Source organism: Mustela nivalis (genome assembly GCF_964662115.1).
Source record: "Mustela nivalis genome assembly, chromosome: 7".
Lineage (NCBI taxonomy): Eukaryota > Metazoa > Chordata > Mammalia > Carnivora > Mustelidae > Mustela > Mustela nivalis.
In genome coordinates, this window is record NC_139026.1 from 125,991,989 (window position 1) to 126,018,411 (window position 26,423).

Genomic DNA, 26,423 nt, shown 5'->3' on the forward strand with positions numbered 1-26,423 from the left:
GATGGAAATAACTTTCCAGTTCCCATCCATTCATTCAGAAAGTATTTATTTAGCATATATGATACTATAAGTAGTGTTATAGAAGTCAGGCATATTTAATGCCTCTGGAAAAAAAAATCCATTTATAGATCTAAAAAGTGCTATCCCCACCTGCCCTTCTGTAAGTCATTAAACTCCCTTTGCTTTTCCTTTAGTTTTCAAAGAGTAACTTCAATAAGCTTTGATTTGGAAAAACCAGTGAATTTTGTTTTATCCTTTACATGTTAATTGGTGGTAAGTTATAAAAATAAGAATAAATAAATGGTCCTGTTGAGTTGCTACAAGATATTTTAAAAGTTGTTAGTTTTGATACTACTGTGTTAGCATAATTCTCTTTGGATACTTATTTCCAGTCCACAGATGAGAGATTTTAATCAGCATTTAGCCAGTTATCCTTCATTCTCTTGGGTATCATCAGTTTTTCCTCGACTTTGGTATTCTTTGACACATGTGTAGATGGTATCAGGCAAAAATAAAATATGTCAAAATATGCATTTTAAAAACTGAAAAAAATAAATGATGTCTTTTTTTCCCCCATGCTCTCTTTCAGTGATAGGAAAAACATACTCACAAAAAACTATGAAAATTTCTATTAACCAAAAAATTAAATACCGAAAAACTAAATATGTAATGAATTTATTTGATACTGTGTTTCATAAATCTAAACTATCATTTGGCTAACAGTGAGACATGAAAACAGCAATTTGGAATGGTATAATTATGGATGAAAATGAAAAGTTATAGAGTCACACCAAGAGCTAAACTTTTTAAAATTATAAATGGAAGCAAATGACAACTATAATTCACAATACATAGTGGAGTTTTTAAAGAATGTATAATATGGGTCTTCCAAATTTTATTTATGCATCATTTTACACTTAATTAGCTCTGGAAAAGGGAGTCCATTCTAATACCAGAAATGTGATTTAGAACCGCTATCAACACATACTAAGCCCATCATCAGTCAAAAGAAATATGAAGATAATCTAAAAGTCCCATTGTGTATGATTCTGAGAAAGAGAGAATGTGTTCCAAATGCGGAAATGAATCAAAAGCTAAGTTTAATTCTGCCTCATCAATAACGTCTTATTCATATTGGGTAGCACGCCTGTTTGTTTTATTGAATTTACTATTTCTGCACCTCCTGGGGTTAGAAACCGGGTGTGTTTTGTTTTCTTTTTAATAAAGATTGTGGAATTTTAAAATATAGCTAAATGAGAAGGTGCTTTACCTCTGTAGTTGTTATCAGTGTTGCTGATGTCCAAACACTAAAAACTTTCTACATAAACAAGTATCGTCATTTTACTTTACTGCTAAATTTAAATTTGGGGAGGGGAAAAATTAAAAAACATTAAAAATAAATGAATAAATAAATAATAAATAAAATGGATGAATAAATGAATGAGTTATAAATCAGGTGGCTCAGTTGGTTAAGCATCTGACTTTGATTTCGGCTCAGGTCATGATCTCCAGTCATGGGACTGAGCCCGCGCTGGGCTCTGTGTGGGGCTTGGAGTCTGCTTAATGTTCTTTCTCTTTCCATCTGCTCCTCCCCTCCCCACCCTGCTCTCTCTCTCATACTCTCTCTCAGTAAATAAATAAAATCTTTAAAATAGAGGAAAGTGATTTAGGAAAGCATTTTAGGGGTCGCCATTAGGAAAATGATTAAGTGAGGAAAAAAAAAACAAACCAAGAAGTAGAGAACAGAGTGAATTAAAGGTTTTGAGAGAGAAATTTTTGGAAGAAATAGAAGTTAGAGAAAGTAGCTCTTTATAGCCAGCTGGTAAGAGATTTTCATGGAAGAGACAACATAATTTCAGAGTTGCCTAATTTGCATGTTAGGTTGCAAAACTTTTGAAAATATCATAATATTCCAAGTAAAGTACAGGCCATGACACAAGACTAACCGAGTTCCAACCTTGGCTGTGTTACCACTTGCATAACTAATTGAAGATTTCTCATCCACAATTTCTTCATCTGTAACAGCATTAATCCTTAACCTCATAGGGTTGTTGTACAGATTAAATGAAATAACCAAAGTAAGGCTTTTCATTAAGTTGTTCATTAAGCTACAGTAAAGAGAGTTCATATCTGCATGGTAGCTCCTAGTTTTTCAAACAGCTTTTAATGAACACATTATCTTATTTGAAATTCCTAACAACTCTGCAAAAGCCAGGAATGATCATATCAGATCGTATCAGCTATGCTATTTTGAGACAAGCAAAATGAGGCTCCAGAGGGTTGCTGGACTTGTAGCTCAGGTTGTGAATGCACATCTGGGGCCACCGACCATCTCTGCCCAGCCCCTCCACCCCTAAGCCCAGTTCTGTGTTCTCTCCACTATGCCTCGTTGGGCACTGGAGCCCAAAAGCACTGGAAGGGCAGTGTTGAACACTGTCGTCATTACTGTTCTATCCATTACTGAGGGGAAAATCACCACAGCAACCTGAAAAAAATAAAGCAAAACCCTTTTTCATTTAATGTGAGGCAAATCTGACAAAATCTAATATATTAATATCATGAGACAGCAGCTGAGCTGGAATAGAATAAGGTCCTACAGAGAATCACATGTTTTTTCAGTTTTCATTAGTTAATCTTTATAAAACTTTTAGTCCTGGTGACTGATAATCTATTTGATTTCTTTTCCTCCAAACTCCCAGTCATCAGCTGAAAGGAAGTGCTTACCTTATCAGCAGGAAGCACCTTGATCTACTAAACTCATAACAAGGAAGAGTTAAAAGCTGTTGCTAAACTTGCTTACTTGTGAAGATAGTTTAAATCTTTTTCATAAAAGGACTTTGCTAATGCTGATTTCGTTTTGTTTTGCTGTTTTGGTCTAAAATAAGCAAGGTATAAAATTTCAGAATGCACACACAAAAATTAAGCATAATCTAAGTATGTTCTCTCTTCAAGGTTTTGGGTTGTTGGTGTCACTTTTAAATAAAAGAGTTCTTATAAAAGCAAACCAGCAAGGAAACAGCTAAATGGAACCACAGGCTCAAAGTTAGAAGTGCTTTCTGTATTTCTCTACAGTTGCTCAAATGCAGTCTCTTGGTATTTTCTTGAAACTACCAAGTCTCTCTCTTGGCATTTTCTTGAAACAATGATCTGTAAACCAATAGTACTTGGAGGGCTGCCAGCATGGAACAGGCATGGCCAAAGCCCACTGAGGCTGGAAGAAAAGCAACAGAGACCCAAACAGGACATCTTCACATCCTCATCCTTCAACTTCCAAAGGAAACACCTGAGAAATCAGTGGTCAGTGTTAAAAAGGAGGTGAAAAGTCAAAATACAGAAAAAGAATAAATTTTAAACACAATAAATCATGATGCTCACGCACTTCATTAAAATGACTGATGCAGATTTTGTTTTTCTATTATTTAAAATTAAAAATGTTTTCTCCTATAATACCTTGAGAAACTGCTTAGCCCAGTTTCCCTCTGACATGCTACCGGGCAGCCTAAGTGGGCTTGCTGGAAGACATTGCCAATAAGGATTCTTCCGGTGGGGCAGGTATGACGCAAAATGGCAACTAAGAGCTCAGAAGTGGGGGATGGTCCAACCCAAAGCAAGGTTGAACTATTTCCTGGCATACACAGGCCTCACTTCTGTTTTATCTATGAGATATGCAAATAATATAGGTAAAGCAATTTTGAACTGAGAAATTTAAGGAAAGGGGTAGAAAGTGGAGGTAGAAAGCTCTCTGAAATGGCCAAAGCTGTCCAAAGGTGACTGTTGCATGGAGAAGAACCACAAAAAGTCAGCAATTTTACCTGTTAATTCTGATTTTAACAGTTAATTTCCCAACAGTCTTAATATGGGTACTGCTCTCCTGGGATGCAGGAGAAAGGCAAATGATAGGTATCTATTCTACTGAGAGGAAATACAAAAATCAGATCACTAGATTCTTTATAGACAAGGCCAAGTGTAGAGCCCCCAGGATCCACCTGATTTCAAGGATATGATCTGATCTTAAGGATTTGCAGATTAATTTTCTGGGACATTTTGTGGGTTGGCATAAACTAGAGCAATCACAGATGAAACCAGAGAAAAAGATCAGATAATAAAAGACCGAGGAATGTGAAATCCTCCTGAGAATAAAGGAAAAAGAATGAAGACAAAGCATGGTGACCCCAAGAGAGAACGTTGTCAAAAGTTGCAGACACTCCCATCTTAGGGTGAATAGTGTCCCCCAGAAATCAAATCCACATGGGATCTGTGAATGTGACCATATTTGGATACAGGGTCTTTGTAGATGTTACCAAGTTAAGATGAGGTCACCGTGGATCAGAGTAGGGCTGAAATCTAATATAATAGGTGTCCTCATGGGAAAAGGGAAATCTGGATACAGACACACAGAAGGAAGAAAGCCACTGAGGATGGAGACAGAAATTGGAATTATGCTTCTAGAAGCCAAAGAAAGCCAAGGATTGCCAGCAACTTGCAGGAGCTAAAAGAGGATTCTTCCCTAGAGTCCATGGCCCTGCTAACACCTGGATTTTGGACTTCTAGCCTTTGAAACTTTGAAAATAAATTTCTGTTGTTTGAAGACAATCAGTTTTTGGTATTTTGTTACAGCAGTCCTACAGAAGCTAATGTACCCCCATTCTTTTGATAGACAATGCGGCCAAACTTGAAGACTGACACAAAACTATAGCCACTATGAGTATAATACTTGAAGGAGTAGGGGTGTGTAAGCTCTCCTGACTCCTTCTTCTGTTAATTACTTCCTATTTATCAGACAGAGGTTGAGATAATGGTTGGTTAAGGATAAGGTTCGAAGACAGAGAAAGTTGGTTTCAGTCTCTTTGGGCTGCTATAACAAAATACCACAGACTGAGTAGCTTATACACAACAGGAATTTATTTCACAAAGTTCTGGAGGCTAGAGGACCAAGCTCAGGGTGCCCACATGGTTGGGTGAACACCTTCTTCTGGGTCACAGAAGCCATATACCAGAGGGATCTCTCGTGGGCCTCTCTTATAAGGGCCTAATCCCAGAGCCCTTATCACCTACCTCATCACCTCCCAAATGCCCTACCTCCTAAATCCAAATGCCCTACCTACCTAAATCACCTTCGGGGTTAGGTTCAACACACATGTTTTGGTGGGGGCAGGCATGGCGGGACAGGGGCACAAACATTCAGATCCAGTAAAGTCTACCCTTGAGAAAGCTACAGACTTAGGGCTCAGCAGCACAATAGGAGAAACACAAAACCAAGAACTAAGGATAATGATTTTTAGCACTGAGTAACCAGTAAGGGTTTAAAAACTTTCCTCTTTCATAACGACCTCATCCCAGGCCCAGATTTTCAGAAAATCACTTGTCTGACTGATTTCCATACAGCAATGGATATGGAGTAGAGTCATCTGTTTTCAATGGTAGGGACAAAAAAAGAAAGAAAGAATGAGGCCATACCATGAAGTTAATGACTTGGAAAACAGGCGAGGATCTTGACATGGATTCTGCCCATAGTTACAAAATGACTTTTAAATGACTATAGAAGATGCCATAGAAATTCAAAATTAAGATTATCGCATCTATCTGACTCTCTCTGATATCCAGGAGCCGACTACTGCAGTGTTTTACCTTAGTACATCATCAAAGAGAAATGAACCCAATGGAGCCATATTGGGGAACTTTTCACATAGTGTACATTTTAATTTCCTGTACACGAAAGGATAACAATCTTTCATTTTGACCCAGAGAAGTATAGCCAATCGTGTTGTCTCTTCATTTTGATTGACCGTGTCCTTTCTCTTCCTCATCTATGCATTCTGGCCAAATCAAACAAAGGTTCCTCAGTAGCAGTTCTTTGCTTACAATTCAGAAATCAATCGAGCACTCAATCTTTCTCTTAAGCATTTTTTAAATTATCTGAGTTCTGAACAAAACATATAAAAATGGCATAAAAATATCTTCCAAGGAAATGAAATGAGACCAAGGCAACTAGACTAATCCCCCCCCACCCCCCGCCAAATACATGCCTAGTCCAGCCTAAGGCTACTTATAGCTCCTTTATGAAATCCCCCAAATAGGCAAAGACTGAAGAAATGGGTTCTCTTGATGGGACTTCCAAGTTCAACCCTCATACTTCTATTTAAAAGTATGCATTCCAATCCTGCTTTCTTCTGATTTAATTGTTGTGGCCCACAGTAGGCTTCCAGGGAAAGGCTCATGAACTTCCCCGCATGGCTTTGCAGAATGCCCCACCATCATTTACTCCCAACCTTTCCTCCACAGCCAGGGTGCTCCCTCTCAACAAATGCACAGATACGTGAGGGGGCACCTTGCCAATGGTTGTATCCTCTAGCCATCTAAGCTCTGTCCAAGCCTGAGACACAGGATCATTTTCTGGGATGATACCGGGGTGCAGGCCACTCAGAGGGCAAAGGCTGCAGGCATCCAGCCCTCGAGGTCACTTCCTTGGAGAGGGGCAACACTTTCTCAGGTGGGGCTCCCCAATTTACCCCATCTAGAGCTCTACCATGTCCCCTATTGTTGACCTCCCGTCAAGCCAAACTATTTTGGGGGCAGCTATCCTTTCACTCCTCACTGTAATAAAACTCCTGTAAACTAGTTTGGGAAACTAGAGCATGGTCAACGATTAGATAATCTCTGTGGTCCAGCCCAGCTCAGAAGTTTACGATTCTGTCAACCCTACAGAGCAATGTCCAAAGAGGAACACTTTATAAACGAATAACAGAGCATGTACTGTGTTGAAGGACAAACAACATCAGCTATTTTGAACTCGTTGTTTGCTAAGTAATGGGCTTCCCCTCCATTATTGCTACTTGAACCCGAAGAAAGGAGGAATTGTGTAATTCAGTGGGGAGACCTTGGAACCAGAATATTATTTACTTGGGAAAGACTGCAAATGCTCATTTTCAAACATTCATAATCCTCAGTGGGAATTTAGTTACAAAATCTCTCACTATAAACTCTGACCATCTCTGCACTGCAATATGGCTTAAGCTCTTTTGCAATGAAAAGTTGTGGGAAAAACACACTTGCCTTTGGGCAGAATGTAGCTCTTTAAGACAAAGGCTTTGGAGTTCTATACTACCTTGGTTCTGTGTCCTGATTCTATCACTCACTGGATTTGTATGTTTGGGGAGGTTCTTGAACTTCTCCAGGACTCCTTCCTCAGTGTTCTTATCTGTAATGTGGGGATGATAATGCTAACTTCAGCACATTTTTGGACAAAACCTGAGACAATATTTAAAGCACTAACCAAAGGGCTCCATACATGGTTAGTAGCACTTTTTAAAGATGATAATATCAACATTTTCAAAATAACATCACATGTTTTTAAAATAATTCCTTGGTCCAGTGATAATAAGCGAGATGTCAATTAACAATGCACCAAGCATTTAAATTGTATTTTCACTCACTTTCATTTTCATTTTTATTTCATTTCATTCACTCTTTATATGGCAGTTTATTTTCATCACAATTAATATCTTAAACATTTAAGTACTAAAATCTCTATCGTGTAGCTTCTAAACAGTCTGTAGGTATAACTAGGAGAAAAAAAATAATCAGGGACATAAGCGCCTGGGTGGCTCAGTGGGTTAAGCCTCTGCCTTCGGCTCAGGACATGATCTCAGGGTCCTCGGATCGAGTCCCACGTCGGGCTCTCTGCTCAGCGGGGAACCTGCTTCCCCCTCTCTCTCTGCCTGCCTCTCTGCCTACTTGTGATCTCTGTCTGCCAAATAACTAAATAAAATTTAAAAAAAAATAGGAACAAATGTATTAATGTCATTAGTTATATAGAAAATATGAAATTCTATTAAATCTTCTAGAATGTAGTTGCTATCTTGCCTCAGAGATTCCTTCTTTGTCGTGTGAGTCAAAATGCCATGGAAGGCAGGTATTAGTTCCTCTGAATACACAGGAGCACATAAAGAAATCAAGTCCTTGAGGTGCCTGGGTGGCTCAGTGGGTTAAGCCGCTGCCTTCGGCTCAGGTCATGATGTCAGAGTCCTGGAATCGAGTCCCGCATCGGGCTCTCTGCTCAGCAGGGAGCCTGCTTCCCTCTCTCTCTCTCTCTCTGCCTGCTTCTCCGACTACTTGTGATTTCTCTCTGTCAAATAAATAAATAAAATCTTTAAAAAAAAAAAGAAATCAAGTCCTTGGATAAATAATGCCATAGACAAATATGGCAATATAGAAGTGAATGTTCAAAAAGTGAAACTTCTGGGACTAAAATTAATGTTCTAACCTGAACTTTGTGGTTCGTTCTGCATTGGTTTAGTCATTTTGGGCTGTCACAAAATTTGAAACTGCGAAGAAAAAAAAAAATAAGTGTGGTTTCTTTTTTTCATGTTGAATGAAAGAGTGTGGAATCCCCTGGAAAGTATGTGCAGTATCTATCAGGGATGTTGTTGCTAGGGGACAAGAACACAAACAGAAGATTCCAGAAAGCCCTTCATTTGGCCCAAATTTAAGGACTATTACAAATTCTGCAATATATGATTTGGGAAGGTCATGGTTGTTTGGGAGTTACTTTTTTTTTTTTTTTTCCTTTTATAACTGTTTCAAAGAGGAGCAATGGAAACAGAACTCAAACTTTTTCAAACAGTAGCGACATGGGAATTGGGTTGCAAGACTCCTAAATGGTCCTCACTTGTTGCCAGACTTAGAGCCAACATTAAATGAAGGTCAACTGTGTGTATGTGTATTTTCTGTTGTCAAGGAGGCAAATAATGTCAGGATTTAGCTTTCCCACTCATTCTGAAAGGTCTGCCTATGTTTAATGCTGCCTCTGATTACTAGGATCTCGCTGAAAAGGTTCTGAAGCCAAAGCAAAAAGAGGTGCATGATTTTCTTAGTAAATTATTATCCCAATCTTATAAATGTCAGTTAATTTATAAACAACATCACCCATTAAGAGCTTCTTGGCAAAAAGACACAAGTGAGAATTTGCCATAAATAAAAATCAGACAGAGTATCACAGTGCAGAAATCTATGCTTTGGTTCTACATGAAGACTGTGTTCAGTCTCCATGCTTAAACATTTGCTGTATCACAAAGAAAACGTTCCAAATGGAAGAGGCCAGGATAGGAGGACAGGATATAACAAGTGCAAATGTGAGAGAAAGCCCAGTCAGTGTTTAGGGAAATAACTGCTAACTTAAACACAACTAACGTTTCTTGAAAACGTCTCTTTTACTTAAATTTCTTCCCGAATGGGACAGGATTTCTTTACCTTATATCACACTAAAGAATAAAACAGTCACAGGAGTCCATGTTTTTACTCATTTGTCTTTACCAAGAGATTGCTTACTAACTGACTGAACAGAAGACTCCTTCTCAATGGACAAGGAGGCTACTTCAAAGGCTGACTGTGACAGGTGTTTTAACATTCTCTCTCAGGGGTGGGGCCTGGGTGGCTCAGTGGGTTAAAGCCTCTGCCTTCGGCTCAGGTCATGATCCCAGGGTCCTGGGATCGAGCCCGTATTAGGCTCTCTGCTCTGCCGGAAGCCTGCTTCCTCCTCTCTCTCTGTCTGCCTGCCTATCTGCCTACTTGTGATCTCTGTCAAATAAATGAATAAAATCTTAGGAAAAAAAAATTCTCTCTCTGCGACATTATATCTATCACTGCCCAGCAGGAAGTGACTATGAAAGCAATTCATCCCCAGCAAGAGAAGAACCTCTGTCTGCCATGAGAACCAGAAGGTGTGATTCACATCCCGGCCTGCTGAGCGTGCCCTGGATCTTTGCTGACCACAATTCATAAAATCACTTTCACTGTGAACATCATCCTTCAGGACTGTTGTGAATTTTTGCACTATGCAGAGGCAAGACTCAGGACAGACAACAGGAAATAAAATCCAAGTTCTTGCAATGGCTCTGACCAATTGATCTCTGACAACCTGTCCTGCCACAGCTCCCTCATTCCCTGGAGCTCAGTGTTTCCCAACTGGTCTTTATTGCCCTTCTAGGGAAACTTCCTAGATATATTTTCCTAAGTTCTCGTCCATGGGATGCTAACATTACACATAAAGCACATGCTGCATATGATACATATCTGTGCTTTATCCATTATCCCAAGAACCAATTTTCATACACTTGGGGTTGGCATTGAGAACATGTGCTTCAGCTGAAATCCTTACCCATTACAAAATTCGGGTGCTATATCCCAAGCCCCCCTGCTTCTATTTAGAAATACCTTCCTCTCCCGGATATTAGTCCGACTGATCAATTCTTATTCACTCTTCAAAAACTCAGTTCAAGCATGAGAGCTGTCTGGAGAGACTCTCAATGTCCCTCAAGCTATCCCCCATCTCCTCTGCTCCCACAGCATCATGGACTTATCCTGGACTTATTTCTACAGTTGGTCTATTTCTCTTTCTCCCCTAGTAGATGACTAACTCCCTAAAGTCAAGGAGTTAAAGTCCTTCTTCTCTGTTGTGGGCTGAGTTCTCTCTGCTAAAATTCATATACTGATGCCCTAAGCCCCAGTACCTAGTATGTGACCCTATTTGGACATAGGGCCATTAGAGAGGTGATTACATCAAAATGAGGCCCCTAGAGTGAGCCCGAATCCAATCTGACTGGTGTCCTTCTATGAGGAGGAAACTAGGATATGTGAAGGGACACCAGGGTGTGTGCTCACAGAGAAAAGGTCCTGTGAGGACCTACATAGGGAGGTCACTGTCTGCAAGCAATCAGAGAGGCCTCAGGAGAAACTAAATCTGCTGACACCTTGATCTTGGACTTCAGGCCTTCAGAACAGTAAGAAATAAATTTATGCTATTTAAGCCACCCAGTCTGCTGCATATTCTTATGGCTACCTGAGTAAACTAATACACTCTCTACATTCTCAACACCCAGCCCAGAGCCAGTTAATGGAAAAATAAACACTCTGGTTGGTTGGTTGGTTGATTGATCGGTTGGTAGGTTGAACCAAGGAAAAGCAGGTTCTTGATAAATTCCTGCTTCCAGAGGCTACGGGCAGTCACTATAAGCTGATGCACAATTGCAAACGATCTGTCCTGTGGAGAACAGGCCCAGGCTGCCCCAAAGACCCAAGTTGATTCACCGTCACACCCGAAGAGAGATGAGCCAGCATTTGCATATAAGGCAAATGGATAATGTTATTACAAAAGATAAGACCTTTGTCCTCAAAGGGTGAACCTCTCAGAAACCCAAGCTCATATATTCTAAGTCACAGAAAAAATAAAAATTACCAATGAGAAGGAGTTCCCCTGAAAGACCAGAAGTCAACAGACTATTGAGAAGGCCATGTGAGGGAAAGAAAAGCAGAGGGAAGGTCTAAGAGAAACACTGCTGACCTCATGGAGGTTCTTTGCCAAGCCTCTAAAATTATATTTTTTAAAAGCCCTTTCATATGGTCCTACATGTCCATAAGAACTCAAGAAGGGACTGGCTCAGGGTCCAGTGGGTTAAGCCTCTGCCTTCACTCAGGTCATGATCTCAGGGTCCTGGGATCAAGCCCCACGTCAGGCTCTCTGCTCAGCAGGGAGCCTGCTTCCCCCTTCTCTCTATGCCTGTCTCTCTGCCTATCTATGATCTCTGTCTGTCAAATAAATAAATAAAATATTAAAAAAAAAGAAAAAGAAAAAGAAGGGACTGGCTTGTGTTCCAAGCAAGCCAGCCATGGAGGAGGGAAGCCATGTTCTTCCCAGCCCATTCCCCTCAAGGCTTGAGAAATCTCATTAACAGCTAAAAAGAAGGCAAAGTGGAACCGGCCCCCATTCAAGAGGCTGATGTCATCTATCTCCCTAAAGAAAAGGCCACACTTTTCTTTGTGAAAACCCAGGGTGACATCACCTCCCGATCACATGCCACTTAGCCCTCTTCCCGCTATTCCCAGCGGAGGGGTGCTCTCCCTTTGCAAATGTCACTCTTCCACTCACAAAGCTCCTTGACCTTGTTTGTATGCTGGATCCCACTGCCTGTGAAAGAGGGCCTCTGGGAGGGAGGGCCAGGAGAGGCGAGGGGTGTGCACAGCCGACCGGGAGGGAGGCGGCTATTCACACAGCTTGCAGAGAGTTCTATACTCCCTCCAGAAGCCCCGATGGAGGCCCCCGAGGCCGAATGCAGCCCCTGGACAATGCTGTCAACACTGAATACTGTGAACCTTTGAGCCAGGCAGGGCAACTGTGGCCATTTCTTTCTTTCCAGAGTGGGATTCTCTTTGATGGTCTGCATAAAGGCCAGGCAGCGCAGTTTAATCTCACATCTACAGAGCCTCTTTAAAAAGGGGCCCACAAATAAAGCCTGATTGTGCATCCATGTTCTCAAAGCAAACAGAAGATCTGTGCAGTTGACAAAGAAGCACATTTTGAAAACAGGCTTATTTATTAATGGGCAAAATAGATGAAGTGTGGGGCAGGGAGGGGGGTTGGTGTGGATTCTCTCTCAGTAGCAATACTCGGGAAATGATGCCAGTGTAGATTCTGAATTCTCAGGAAAGAGCTTTTTGGAATTCTTACTGCACAGTTTGGAGAAGAGCTAAGGGGTGGGGGGATGAGAGCCTGAAATGAGATATCTCGAATGAAAAGAGGCTACAGGTTTGAAGGAGCTTCCTTCCGGCAGGGAAAGCAAAGCAGCATGTGTGCTAGAGTCGGGTGGGGTGTGCCGGGCCCTGGCCTGCCATCCCCACTCTGAGACCGAAGTGTGGAGGGTCTGTGCAGAGATGAGCTTCCAGAAATACCTTCACCTACAACCACGCCTACTCAACATGCCTATTATACTGTCACATGGAGACCAGTTTTTTAACGTGTTTTGGATTTCGTCTTTGCTTGTTTTGTATTTATTTGTATTTTGTGCTTTAGTTTGTATTTCAAATCCTGCCACATGGCATGTGCCTTCAGTGCTTCAAGGTCCTACTAGAACTGCGCTCTCTGAAATCCCAAGGATTTATGTGAAAGAGAGAGTGCAGAGCCTAGCCCTCCCTTAGCCACTAACTGGAAGTGACTTGGGTGACCAGAACACTCTGGCTGCGGCTCAGCTCCCCAGCCGCTCCAGCACTCCTCCCTCTGCCCTTGGACCCCAGCCACGCTGGATTTTGGGTGCCTCATACTTACCCTGCTGCCTCCCACCACAGGGACCTTCTTCTACTGGGAGTCCTTCTCCTTCTTCTATTTGCCTATGTCATTCCCACTTACTCCTACATTTAATTTTATTTATTTATTTATTTATTTATTTTAAGATTTTACTTATTTATTTGACAGACAGAGATCACAAGTAGACAGAGAGGCAGGCAGAGAGAGAGGAGGAAGCAGGCTCCCAACAAAGCAGAGAGCCTAATACGGGGCTCGATCCCAGGACCCTGGGATCATGACCTGAGCCGAAGGCAGAGGCTTTAACCCACTGAGCCACCCAGGTGCCCTTATTCCTAGATTTTAGTTTAAAGGTCCTGTTCTCATGCAGGACTTCTCCAACCTCCTGTCTAAATCAAAACCCCCCTTATGGCCCTTCTCACACTCTCGACTTTATGTTGACTCGTGAACATATTGCTTGATGGCTACTTCTCACAGACACCCGGCGTAGCTCTATAAAACCAAGAACCAGGCCTGTGGTTGGGGTCACACCCTGGCCCCAGCCCTACCACAGTACCTAGCCCAAAACAGCTCTTCGGTATCTGTGGAATGAACACATGGGTAAATGTGAAAAAAGATGTATGTCTTCAGTCCATGTCTGCTGGGTAAGAAGTGGGAGAACCTCTCCTACAAAGACCTCTTCCCTGACCCTAGTTTTTTCTGTTAGCCCCACTCCCAGGCTACCTCAAGTTAAAGACCAAGTCAAAATATACAGTAGAAACTCTGTGTACATGAAGCATTGCCTATAGTATATGATAGTTAATTTTGCACCAATCTAGATGACCAATAATCCTCTTCTGAGAGGTTCTTCCCAAGTATAATTTATATATAGTGGACAGCACAGAGTTAAGGAAAAAAAGGTATAATTTATATATAGTGGACAGCACAGAGTTAAGGAAAAAAAGGTCCCGTTCTGGTCCCATTTGGCAAAATTTTGTTGTGCAACTCTGATTCTAAGCTTAGCAAGTTTTCAACAATTGAGAGAAAGTTGTGACATAGTAAATAGGAAAAGAGAATTGACAGAGAGTGTCTTTGACCCTCCCAAAGAAAGATTTCAAACAGAACTAGTAGAAAAAAAATTTCCCCCCCAAAACTCAGCTTTCAGCAGAGGATTCAACCATGTCCAGCATGTTGGCTGGTAGAATCTAGTGATATAGTAATCCAGTGTAGCCAGTAAGGACCATTAGATCGTACTCCTTAGTGTGGCCCTGCAGGTAGGATAGCTAGAACAGCCCAGAAGGGACAGGAGGCAACCCACCAAGAGGAAAGCTATAACCAACAACAGCAAAATCACTGCTCCTAAAACCCTCCATCCTAAGTGCATGGCAGAATTACTTAGGGAGATTTTTTTTTTAATTAGCCATTGTTAAGGTCCCACTGAGGATGAACTGAATCCTATCTGAAGGTTGAACCCAGGACACTGGTTCTCTTTACAGCTCCCACACAATTCCAGCGGGTATCTGGGGTGGGGACCGCTTCCCTAGGCCCTGAATCTCCACCTGGTTAGTGTTTCTTCCTTTCTACTCTTCTGTCTTGTGGGAAAGCTTTCCTCCCCTTGGATCTCTGAAGCAATAAAGTTCTTTCTTATAGAAGCCCCAGCTCATATCCTCCTGACCTCAAAAGGTTGAGGATATTATTTTGCTGTTGGTAAAATGAGCCCTTAGAGCACCTTAGAAGCTTTCTCTAGTCTCTAGAGATGCTGTCTTTCTACCATTTTATATCTCCAGCCTTAACATCTGCTCTCGCCTTGCTCCTCAAAGAGTGGTCTACAGAGTAGCGCCATCAGCATTCCCTGGGAGCATTTTAGAAGCTCATTTAGGATTCATGGACCTTACTCTGCATTTTAACATGCAGTGATTCACCTGATGTGAAGGTCTGAGAAACCTGTTCTGGGAAATGTCTGGAGCTCTTGAAAATCTGGGTCATTTCTCAAGATGTTCCCCTGTCTTCTAGGGTTTTTTTTTTTTCACGCTCTTCTCCAGTTGCCTTAGAATCACGCCATTTCTGAATCACAGAGTACTAGAGATGGACTGTATTACAGAGATAAATCAATCCAGTCCCTTCACTTAACAAGTCAATCAATTTACATTTCAAGGTTAAATCTACCCCTTCGGTGAAGAGAACAGGCCAGAACTCCCACAGGCTTAATTATCATAGCTCATTTACTTTAGGAATTCCTAATCTGTATTCCAAGCTATAAGTAGCTCTGTGGATTACCACCAAATATTTTTAAATACTGAAAGCCCCATACTAGTATTTTAACAGAAATACACCCAGTCTCCAGTTCATATTAACAGACCATCTAACACTCTTAAGTGTATAACAAGGGTATTCATTTCTGTGGAGTGCTAAGATTCATACAGTAAACAGACTATGATTTTAACAACCCTTGAGAGTCCCACAATCCACATGCATGTGTCCCCGCCTTGGGCTCACCCCTGATTCTGACAGTAGGGTCACCGTTTCGGTGTCTGTGTGTGGTTCCCAGGATAACATTCCGATTCCACCTTTCTTTCAAATTGACTGAAATGGACCAGCCAGCCCTAAGACCTTGGTTGAGGACTGCTACTAAAATAGTCACAAGGACTGTATTTGTTAGGTGTGAATCCCTCTAAGAGAGTGGTTCTCAAACCTGGATCACCAGGGAGACCAGTGAAGACACGGATTATCAGGCTTCCATAGGTCTGGGAGGGGGCCCCGGAATTTGCACTTCTAACCAGAGTCCGATGGTGTTGATGCTGTTCTTTGGGGACCCTGTTTCGGGAATCACTGCTCTGGGGCCTACTCTCATTAGACTGGGTCACGTGAGGTCAATCTACACGGTTCGGAACGCTCCTTAAATGGGAATGTCCATCCTTGGAGGAATGATCACCCCTACGTGCTTTCTGAACCGCGAGTGGTGGGTGCTGCCATGCCCTGACTCTGGCGGGTACAACGCACGTGCTGGCTGAGTGAGGTCTCTACTCCCACTCCCCTCTCAGCCCCGTGCCTCCCCTTCTTTCTCTGAGTGGCTCTCATCCTTGCCCTTTAATCCCCACCCCCACCATTTCTTCACAGCTAGGTCAGAGTAAGCCTTGAATCTCATTCCATTCCACGCCCCCTGCGAGACTCGAATGCCGCCTCGCCTTTGCTCGCCACACCCAGCTTGAGGTTTTCCCCCCACTGGACACTCTACTCTGTTCCCCTCCTTTCTCTTTGGTCGTTTATCATTGCAAAGACTTCAGCAAGTCTCCAAGCCCTGTCCTCTCTTAACCCTGCCAGGATTAACTCTCCCAGAGCAACCAACATCTGAGGAAACGGACCAAGGCCTAGCACCAGTTTACTGGTTACCAGGTTCCAATATTCGTGGGTGGGATTGTTTCCAAAGAGAGAATTGGGAAAGGAATAATTCTTAGTCATACAGCAGGTATCAAATACAAGGAAGATCTGCACAGGGCTTACCGTGAACGAACCACTGCATCTGGAATCCTTTCTCACCGTGACCGACCCCATCGGTGTAGAACAGCACCTGAAGCTGGGAGCCTGTGGTGCTCCCCGAGGGCGGCGTCTCTGCTCCACAGTAGCGCCCAATCCGCTCGGAGCCATCGTAGAGCTGAAATCAAGGAGACATTTCCCAATGTGAGAAACTTCACATGGCAGGACAGATGGAAAAAAACAAACGTCTGCTTACGTGGCCAAAGCTGCTCCTTGGCTGAAAGGTTAAGGGTAAATCTGCTGAGATGGTTTGAGCATGGGAGGCTTCACATAAGCGTTAAAAACAGACGATTATATAGAGAGAGTTTTATGGATGATTCCTAAGCCCAATAAAGCCGGAAATCCAAATACTAATGTTAGATTTTAGGTCAGCCTCGCAAGTTCCCTTGAAAGTATAAATCCAGGCACAGAATAAGGAAATGGTGGCCTGGATGAGATGTGTTCACAGATTAATGACACACAAGAGACGCTCAATGACTAGTCTTGTAATTGTAAGGTCCATATATTTTTTAAAAAAGACTGACTATAAAAATTGAGACATTTTAGAAAACTAGGTGAAAGAAAGGTAAATACAAAAATTAATCCCACTGGAGATAACCACTCTTAATATTTTGTTAATACCAGAAGTTTCTCTTGCCAATGCTCTCTTGTTGTTGACTTACATATGTACATATACACACATGTCCAGGTGTATATGTGTGTGTATAAATTCAGGCTACACATTTAATTGTGTTCCCAGTTTTTCTCTAAGCATGTCACTCCACAGTCTAGGTAAACATTTTTGATGGTGACATAAAATGTTATTAATACTCTGTTGTAGTTTATTGAAGACATTTCCAATATTTTTTTGCCAATGTGAGTATTTGATATTTTAAATGTCCCTCAGGCAAGATTCCTGTAAGGGGAATGAATCAGAGAGTATCACCTTTTATGGCTCTTGATATATATCATTAAATCTCTTATCAGAAATTTCTATCAGCATATCCCCACTAGCGCTTTACTGAAATGGTTCTTACAGGGGACCTTGGCAATTATGACTGCTATTATTTTTATAGCTGGTGCTAATAGGGAAAATTGGGGGGGTTTATAATTGTCTTAACTTAGGTTACTTTGAGGTTAAAAGTTTTTCATCTTTATTAGGCATTTATATTTCTTCCCCTGGAGCTTTTCTGCTGAGGTCTTTGCCCACTTGCCCACTAAGCTATTTTGTACATCCTGTCATGCACCCTTTATCTGCTTCATTAATTTCATCAGATACATACCTTTAAACTAAAAAAAAAAAAAAAAAAAAAAAAAATTAAGCTTCTCTGCCATTTCTCCTCAATCAAAAAAAGATAATGATAAATCTAAAAAGATTGGCTTTTCGTCACTCAAGCCATTGTATTTTCTTTGACTCCACTAATGTCTACATTGCTGTCTATTTTGTTCTAGTTACCCATGGTATATTTATTAGGATGTGTGGGTTTAGATAGTGGACAGAAGCCATGATGACGGAACAAAAATGAGGGAAAGTATAAAGTAACACAAAAAGATAATGGGACAACAAAACAATCCTTGGCTTCTGATGGCAGGGGGAGGAGGTGGGGAGGAGGGTCAGGCTGCACTCTGTTTACTCTTAAATTACTGCTTCACTGGAAGGTATTTATTCCAGCTTCAGAGTTGTTTTGTTTTGTTTTTTCATTAAATCCAGTCTACCAACTCCAATTCAAAACTAATTAATACAAAAGTAAACATACTGTTCCCAAGAAGAGGTATAATAAGTAAGAAACACTCTACTATTTTCCACTCTAAAAGGCTCATTCTTAACTTTGGGTTGTGGTTCAGTGACCAAAACTTTAATCATTTCAACTTTATGAAACAAAACACAAGGTAAGATTTCTCTATAACCATAATCCCTTTAAGCCTGATGGGTCTTATGAAATGGTTGTAGTGACATTTTGAAGAACTGACTTCTAGACTCTATACAAGGTCATAAGCAGCACAGTATTTTTGCCTCCCCAGCTCAGCAAGTTTAAGAAACCTGACATTTTCACATGACTTGGAGGGTATTTTTTTTTCTTCCTTCTGGAGAGGATTACTTCATTGAAGGAGCGCCCCTGAATCCCAGTTGATCTTAAATAACACATTGTGCCTGGGATGGGGGGTAGGGCAGGGGCAAAGAGAGCGGGGTTTGGGGGGGAACAATGATGAATGACAATTAGTTTCTTTTTGCCTTTGGAGGGGAGAGAGTGATGCATTGAAATAAACATCAAATAGACATTGATGAAAATGCTTGAATACGTCAAATAAACGAATGAATTAATTAGTGTAGAACAAAACCTCTACACAAAAACACCCCAACCCCCAATTTTATGTCCTTCTAAAGTTTACACTTAATTAAATCAGGGTTTTTTTTGTTGTTGTTTATATTCACAGATGGCTAACGTCACCTCTATCATTCGTTCCCGCGTAAATTTACCACACAAAAAGGAACAGTCATTTTTCAAAGTACACAAATACTGGTTGCCATGGAAACCAGGAGGTGCCTGCTGCTCCTGATTCTGTTTTCAGAGCAGAATGCTAACCACAGGACGTTCCAGCTGTGACTCACTGCAACTACTGGCGAGCATGCTGGCTTGGTCCAGCTAAGGAAGGATGTGATTTCCACTGCTTTTAGAAAGCCTAAAGATCCACTCGGTGTGAACAATACTCCAGCTTGGAAAACAGTCCACAAAAGGAAACTAGCAGAACTTAAGAAAAGAAAGATGGAGTCACTTTAAATTTGCGGATCCAATTTGTGTAACTGTATTGAAAGGTTGTTCTATGTTTGTTTGTTTGTTTGTTTTTTAATAAAGGTTATTTATTCATTTATTTATTATTTATTTATTTGACAGACAGAGATCACAAGCAGGTGGAGAGGCAGGCAGAGAGGATAGGGGAAGAAGGCTCTCCACTGAGCAGAGAGCCCGATGTGGGGCTTGATCCCAGGACCCTGGGATCATGACCTGAGCTGAAGACAGAGGCTTTAACCCACTGAGCCACCCAGGCACCCTGTTCTATCTTTTAAAGTATCTGAAATGCTGCATCCACTTTCTGGCTGGCCTTTAAATGTACCTTTGAAGGTAAATATGTTGTATATGTACAACCTCCTCTGTAGAATCTTTTTAGTTATTCTCTGAAGGAGACTATTCATTCAGGATTGATGAGGTTTAGGTCTCCCTACCCCCCACTCTACCCTGAAATAGCTCAACCACTCTTAGGACACTCAAAGAGGAAGGAAATCTCTTGCCTAAAGCCACATTTACCAATTTCTATCTACTTCCTTTGCATGGGTTTGATAATTTGGCACACATACAGTATACAAGGCCATACCGACTTCGGACTCCAGCTGCAACATGAAAGGATCCGTGGACCCCTTCCAGCTATTAAGAACCATACTTACAAGGCAGAAGATATAAAACTGAGGATACATCACTGACAGAGTTGAATTTTTCTAAGAGTAAGGGTTCTATAGGTACTTTCAGGAATCACTGAAACGCAAGCCTGGAGAAACCCAGAGTCAGCTAATGTGTACTTCAACTTGTTCCCTCTATGGGAATCAACTTTACGAACTTCAAGAACTCTCAGAACAGAAATGTGCTTTTCAAGTGCTTCTTTGCTGCTAAATAGTTTTACGATTTTGAAAATTTATGACTTTAATGAATGAAGTTATAATTAATTCTTTCATATATATGAGCATGGGATGTCTAAATGGCTTCTACACCCCTTTTAAACTACAGTGAGTAACAACTAAAACTCAGCCCTTTCTATTTTAGATGGGCATCTAATTCATACTTTTTCTAATTCATACTTTTTCTTATTTCCTTGAAGTTTTTCTGCAATAAAACTTTTTTATAGTAGATCACTAATTTTAAGAATTAAACATAGTCCAAATAGAGAAACAAAATCAAGAGTCTGTTTGGGATGATATTATTAAAATATGGAGAAACTCTGGGAAAAATGTTTGGTCCATCTTCTATTACACATCTTTAAAAACTTAAAAAAAGGTTATCCTTTAGAGTTTAACATGTATTGAAATAATGTGCCTGCTATGAAGGAGAATTCTAGGTGTAGCAGAGAATTTCCTAATATTTATAGAGAACTAAAATTCTAGTCAGTGTAAGAACATAGTTAAAATTTCTGGGAACTATACTCGGTAAGTTTATAGATTAGCTTTGCAAAGACAGTGTCACTAGCAGATTATATTCAACTGCAAGCAGGAAAGTGATCTCCCTATAAGAGCATACTAGAGTATATTAATTTTGATCAGGTTGTAGGTACACAGTCCAGTCCAGCTCTGAACTTTTTTTTAGAATATAATCTTGTGAGAATTACTTTCTTTTCCTAGCCAATTTTTTTTTTCATAAATTTGGCATCATGATTGTACTTATCTTGTAAGTACTGTTGTAAACAGCAAATGAGACAGACCACGTAATAGGTTGAGTGTGAGACACATATGGAATGTGCTTAAATTGTTATTTTAACTCTTGGTCAGAGGCAAAGGGAACCAACATTTTTTTCCAAAGAAACCATTCTAGAAATAGCTTTGAGAGAAAAATATGATGGCTATAGAGAACTTGAGATGACTCACATAAAATATTTCTCAGAAATCATCCTTGGCAGACCAGACAGGGAAGTACTGAATCAATGAATCACTTGTACAGAGATGGAGGGCCATGGCTTGTAGCACGTTGCCATGACAATGTGGTTCTGTGAGGCCATTCCCCATGCGTGGGGCGCATAGCCCAGAGCAAACCATACCTTGGGGGAGAGTGTAAGTATGATGTGCGTGTTGGGGTGGAGGAAGATGGTGGATCATAACGGGATGATGGCAAAGAGAGCATTAAGAAATCAGTCAAGGCTGCCCTGGGGAGATGGAGAAGGGAGGGATAAGTGATAGGGAAAGTGGCTCTGCACGCATTTTTTTTTTTTTTTTTTTTTCTGCTGCTGCCTCCTCTCCCCTGGCTGTCCAGCCAGCCTGCAGCCCTAACAGCATTGCCGCTGGCCCTCCAAAGGGGTGGGAACTGGTGAATTCTTGGGGGCATTTCTTCGGATTTTCCCCCACCTCCCAAAAAAAACAACTGTAACGGGACCTATGAGAACTGCCTCATGAGAGTAGTTATTAGAAATGTTGTTGCCAAAGTTTACGCGAAAAATCTGAATATACCTGGAAACTTCAGCATTTATTTTAAATTTGAAAGTCTTTGAAATGTTCCTGTAACAACAGTAGAAATTGCCAAACAAGATTCACAGAGTAGGGTAAAAGGCTCCCATTGTGGATGAGAAAAGCCTACGGGGGTAAAAACTTAATCAAATTGGGGAGAGTAAATTAGGCAGATGATAAAGATGAAAGCTAACAGAGCGTGGTAGGCTCTGGTTGGCTCTGTGATGGCCCTAGGAGGCAGGGTCCTCCATCAGACACGTGGCCCTGCATAGTGCTCCCTGATACACAGGCACACATCCTCCCCACGGCTGCCATGTGCTGACAGGGTGGGGCAGGAAATATGAAATAACCATCTAAAATTAAACAATTACTCATAATGCTGGGCCTTGCATGACAGCAAGAAACCCATCGAAGACCACATTCTGAGCTTTTCTGTGTCACTCTGAATTAGATGTCTGTCTCACACAGAGAGGAGATGGTGGCCTTAGCACGTGGCCGCTCACTGCTGGTCCCTCTTAATAGCACATTGACATTTTTGTTTCTGCTTTCTGTATATTACTCATATTAGAAGCCACAAAAGCTGATTTTTTTTTTCACTTTTTAAACCATTGTCTAATCACAGATGTGTGCAAAGATTTAACTACAAGAATGTTTATCTCAGCATTGTTTATAATAGTGGAAATCTGACAAAGATTCTAAATATTCCACAGGAAGAAATAGCCAAACTGGGATGATGGAATGCATCATGTTGTAAATGACGCAGTATTATAAATAACACAGAAAGATACTCACAAACTATTGTTACCTGGAAAAAAAGTCATTATAGGATAATATGTACAGAATGATCCCCTTTGAATATTAAAACAAAATATATAAAGAGCAACTACAGGAAATAAATATCACCAAAAATTATTAGTAGAAACATAATTTGTTTGTTTTATTTTGTTTTTATTTTTATCTAGGTTTTTCTGTATTTTCCAAATAGTATATTTTACACTATATATCCCTGTGTAATCATGTAAGTTTATTTTTTCAAGAAAGCATTATCTTTGGGAACCTATTTATATAGCAGTGTAGATATGCGTTGGTAATGTCTTTCCATTCCAGAATTCCATACTCTTCTGGGTTCTCAGCTATCCACCTGGTCTACTAAAAATACGATACTGTCTATCTCCATAGTCTTTTAGACATATCTCAAGATGAGACATGAAAATTGGTCCATTAAAATGTTATTATAGGGGCGCCTGGGTGGCTCAGTGGGTTAAAGCCTCTGCCTTCGGCTCAGATCATGATCCCAGGGTCCTAGGATCAAGCCCAACATCAGGCTCTCTGCTCAGCAGGGAGCCTGCTTCCTCCTCTCTCTCTCTCTGCCTGCCTCTCTGCCTCCTTGTGATCTCTGTGTCAAATAAATAAATAAAATCTTTTAAAAAATGTTATTATATAAGGTAATCTCCTTCTGCATTAATTTAAAACCATATTTTGTCTCTAATGCTTGTTTTTTTTATCAGAAGTAGGTTTTTATTATTAATTAGACTAATTATTTCTTTATTTATTTTTATTAACATATAATGTATTATTAGCCCCAGAGGTATAGGTCTGTGAATCGCCAGGTTTATACACTTGACGGCCCTCGCCATAGCACATACCCTCCCAGACTAATTCTTTATTTAAAAAGAATTCCTTCAGATGCTAGGGGACTAAAGACTTCTCACAAACATAAGTTCTGAGAGTTGTTGATGGAGCCCTACCCGCCTAATTCCCTCCCTAGTGGTAAGTGAGATGCATTGAGAGGCTTGGCTCCCATGGGAACGTGAACATTTAATTCCAAGAACCGCAGCGCTCCCTCGGCCAATTATACCACCGCAGCAAAGGACTAAACATCTTTAAAAAATTATTCTGCCTCCTAAAAGCCTCAGCATCTGCTAAAGGTGGGCTCAGACACAGGGACAGATCTGCTTCACAGAACCAGAGGAAATCATAGAACGCGGAACTGGAAAGACCTAGGGTACTGCAATGCGCTCTTTCCCAGTTGAGGGAAGAAGTGGGGGAAAGCCCATTAAACACATAGTAAATGTAAGCACTGAAGGGTCAACACAGCATTTTTTCAAAGAAAATTCTGAAATGTTGCAGTTGGAAATCTTTCCTATTTTAAAAAGGAGACAATCAAGATAATTAACCCAAATCCACGATTCCTAATTGTAAAACTTGGCATTCTGAGTCCTGTGTTCTTGTTCCAGCCACATGCCTGTTAGATGCTGGAAGGGACCCTCCAGGTACTCGCTGCCTGTGGAATGAGGAGAGAGCATGAGGGGAGGAGCCCCAGCAAAGGAAGTGTGGGTGGAGAGCAATTTCAAGTTTTGAGCCTCGGATGTGATTTCTACTATCTTCTGGGTAGGGCGGAAGCTATCTGTAGGTCTGATTATCATTCATCCTGATTCTGTCCTTCATGTTTGAGACTATCAAGAGGGGAAACACACAAGAATTTCTTTTGAATCCAAGAGCAAAGGCTATCTTTTGAAGGCTGCTGTGTCTGCCTCATTAACTGTAGCAAATTAATGCAATCACATGAAATTCTTCATTGTGAGGGACAGTCAGGAAAGATCAGCATTTCCTTTTAAGGAAAGGGATTTGATTACATGGAGATCAGTATCTCTCCTTTTAATTTTTTATGATAAAAAAAAAACCCACACTTGACTTGGGCAACCCTGCAGTATTAAATTTCTTATAAAGTGCTTCTTGTTACTTTTAATGCCAATATGAAGTATTTAGTGTAATTGATCAATAGATACACTTCATTCTAAACTTTTGAATCCAGGTCACGATTCAGTACAATGCTAGGCTCATTTCTGGCATAGAGACATAAACTGAATTGTTTGGTGTATTGTTGTCACTTTTTATGAGTGTTTTTGGACAGCAGTTGTCCTCAGAATTAAAATAGCTTATCTCTGAATTCTAAGCAAAATGCCAAGCAGTCTAGAAGCAAACTTCCTAGGACAGACAGTCACAGGAAGCATGACTCATCTGCCCGGGAAGTATTTAAGGAGATACCATGATGATGAAAGTCAGCTCAGACCCTTTGCTCCTAAGACATAAAATCTCATCAGCTTTTCTCCAACCAGCAAATGGGATTTTAACCACCATGCCTCTTAGATTCAGATAGAGAATCCCTGCAGCTTTTGTTGCAAGAAAACTGAGATGCCAGGGACAGAAGCCGGGCTCTCCTTACATGGGGCCAATCTATGTTCATCACAACTGGAAAGGCTGCTTTGGAAACTAAAATTCTGCACTCACTGCAAAATGTTTTTGAAAGCAAAAATTAATCCATCAAATTGTGTTTATGTATAAATAATCATAAATAATGTTTATTATCATTTAATAAATAATATTTATTAGCTGAATATTACTCTAAGCCTTTCATCTGTGTGACCGAATTTAAAATTCCTAGAATCTCCAAATAGCAGGTACCACTGTTATCCCCATTTTAGAGTTCTGGAAACTGAGGAATGTAGAAGTTCAGTAAGTAAGCCCCTCAAGAGTAATTTATTGTTCCCTTCATTGATAATCATATTTTAAAATAGTAACTGTCAAATCCAAGGATACAATAAAGTCTTCATTCTCTGTAATAATGGAGAAAAAATAACTTCTAAATTGTAATAAACATATGCAAAACTCCTGTTAGTCAATCGAATCAATATATTCTTCACTATATTTAACAGAGCTTCGAGTGAAGTAAGTGGACTAATATGGTAGCTTTATCACTTATCCTTTGTGAAAATGTCAAATGCATCAGTGAAGCAGCTGTGGAGAGAAAGCAAGAGGGAAATTAAGTGTCTTAAGAAATGAACCCTTAGGGGCACCTGGATGGTCCAGTTGGTTGGGTGTCCCGACGCTTGGTTTTGGCTCAGCTTGTGACCTCAGGGTCGTGGGATCGAGTCCCGTGTCAAGCTCTGGGAGTGGCGCCTGCTTGAGATTCTCTCCCCTCCTTTCCCTTTGCCCCTCCTGCTCACTCCCTCTCAAAAAAAGGAAAAAAAAGAACCATTAATATATCTCAGCCTCTTCTTCACCATGTGGCCACTCTACCCCCATCTAATCCTCAGTCCACTTCTGCTGGCTTTACCTCCTGAGGACTCTTTTTTTTTTCTTTTTTTTAAATTTTCTTTTTTTAAAGATTTTATTTATTTATTTGACAGACAGAGATCACAAGGAGGCAGAAGCAGGCAGAGAGAGAGAGGAGGAAGCAGGCTCCCTGCTCAGCAGAGAGCCCGATGTGGGGCTCGATCCCAGGACCCTGGGATCATGACCCGAGCTGAAGGCAGAGGCTTTAACCCACTGAGCCACCCAGGCGCCTGCACCTCCTGAGGACTCTTGAATCCTATTGCATTCTCCCTCCTCAGCATGCAAGGAACCGGCGTCTCTCTCATCTGGACCGCAACTGCCCCCTTGCTGGATCTCCTCCGTTACATCCCCTCCCTACAATTTTCTCTTGAAGCCAGAGTTTTTGAAGGTGCCGATCTGGCTGTGCCATTTCCCCCATCCACTCCTGGAAGATCTCTTGCGACACTAAGGGTGCTCCCTGACACTCCTCACACAGTGCCAGTGCCTGCGAGACTTGTAGACTCCTTCGGGCCTGGAAGCCCCCAACTGGGCCTTGCCCCC

At 41.1% G+C, this 26,423-nt stretch overlaps 1 protein-coding gene across 1 annotated transcript in view; it reads right to left on the reverse strand.

The window, feature by feature from the left end:
* Positions 1-26,423, reverse strand: part of CUBN (cubilin) — a 260,304-nt gene that overhangs the window by 145,838 nt on the left and 88,043 nt on the right. Inside the window, exon 28 of the mRNA XM_082742010.1 lies at positions 16,553-16,703. Coding sequence (XP_082598136.1) covers positions 16,553-16,703 — 151 coding nt within the window. The remainder of the gene's footprint in view (positions 1-16,552; positions 16,704-26,423) is intronic.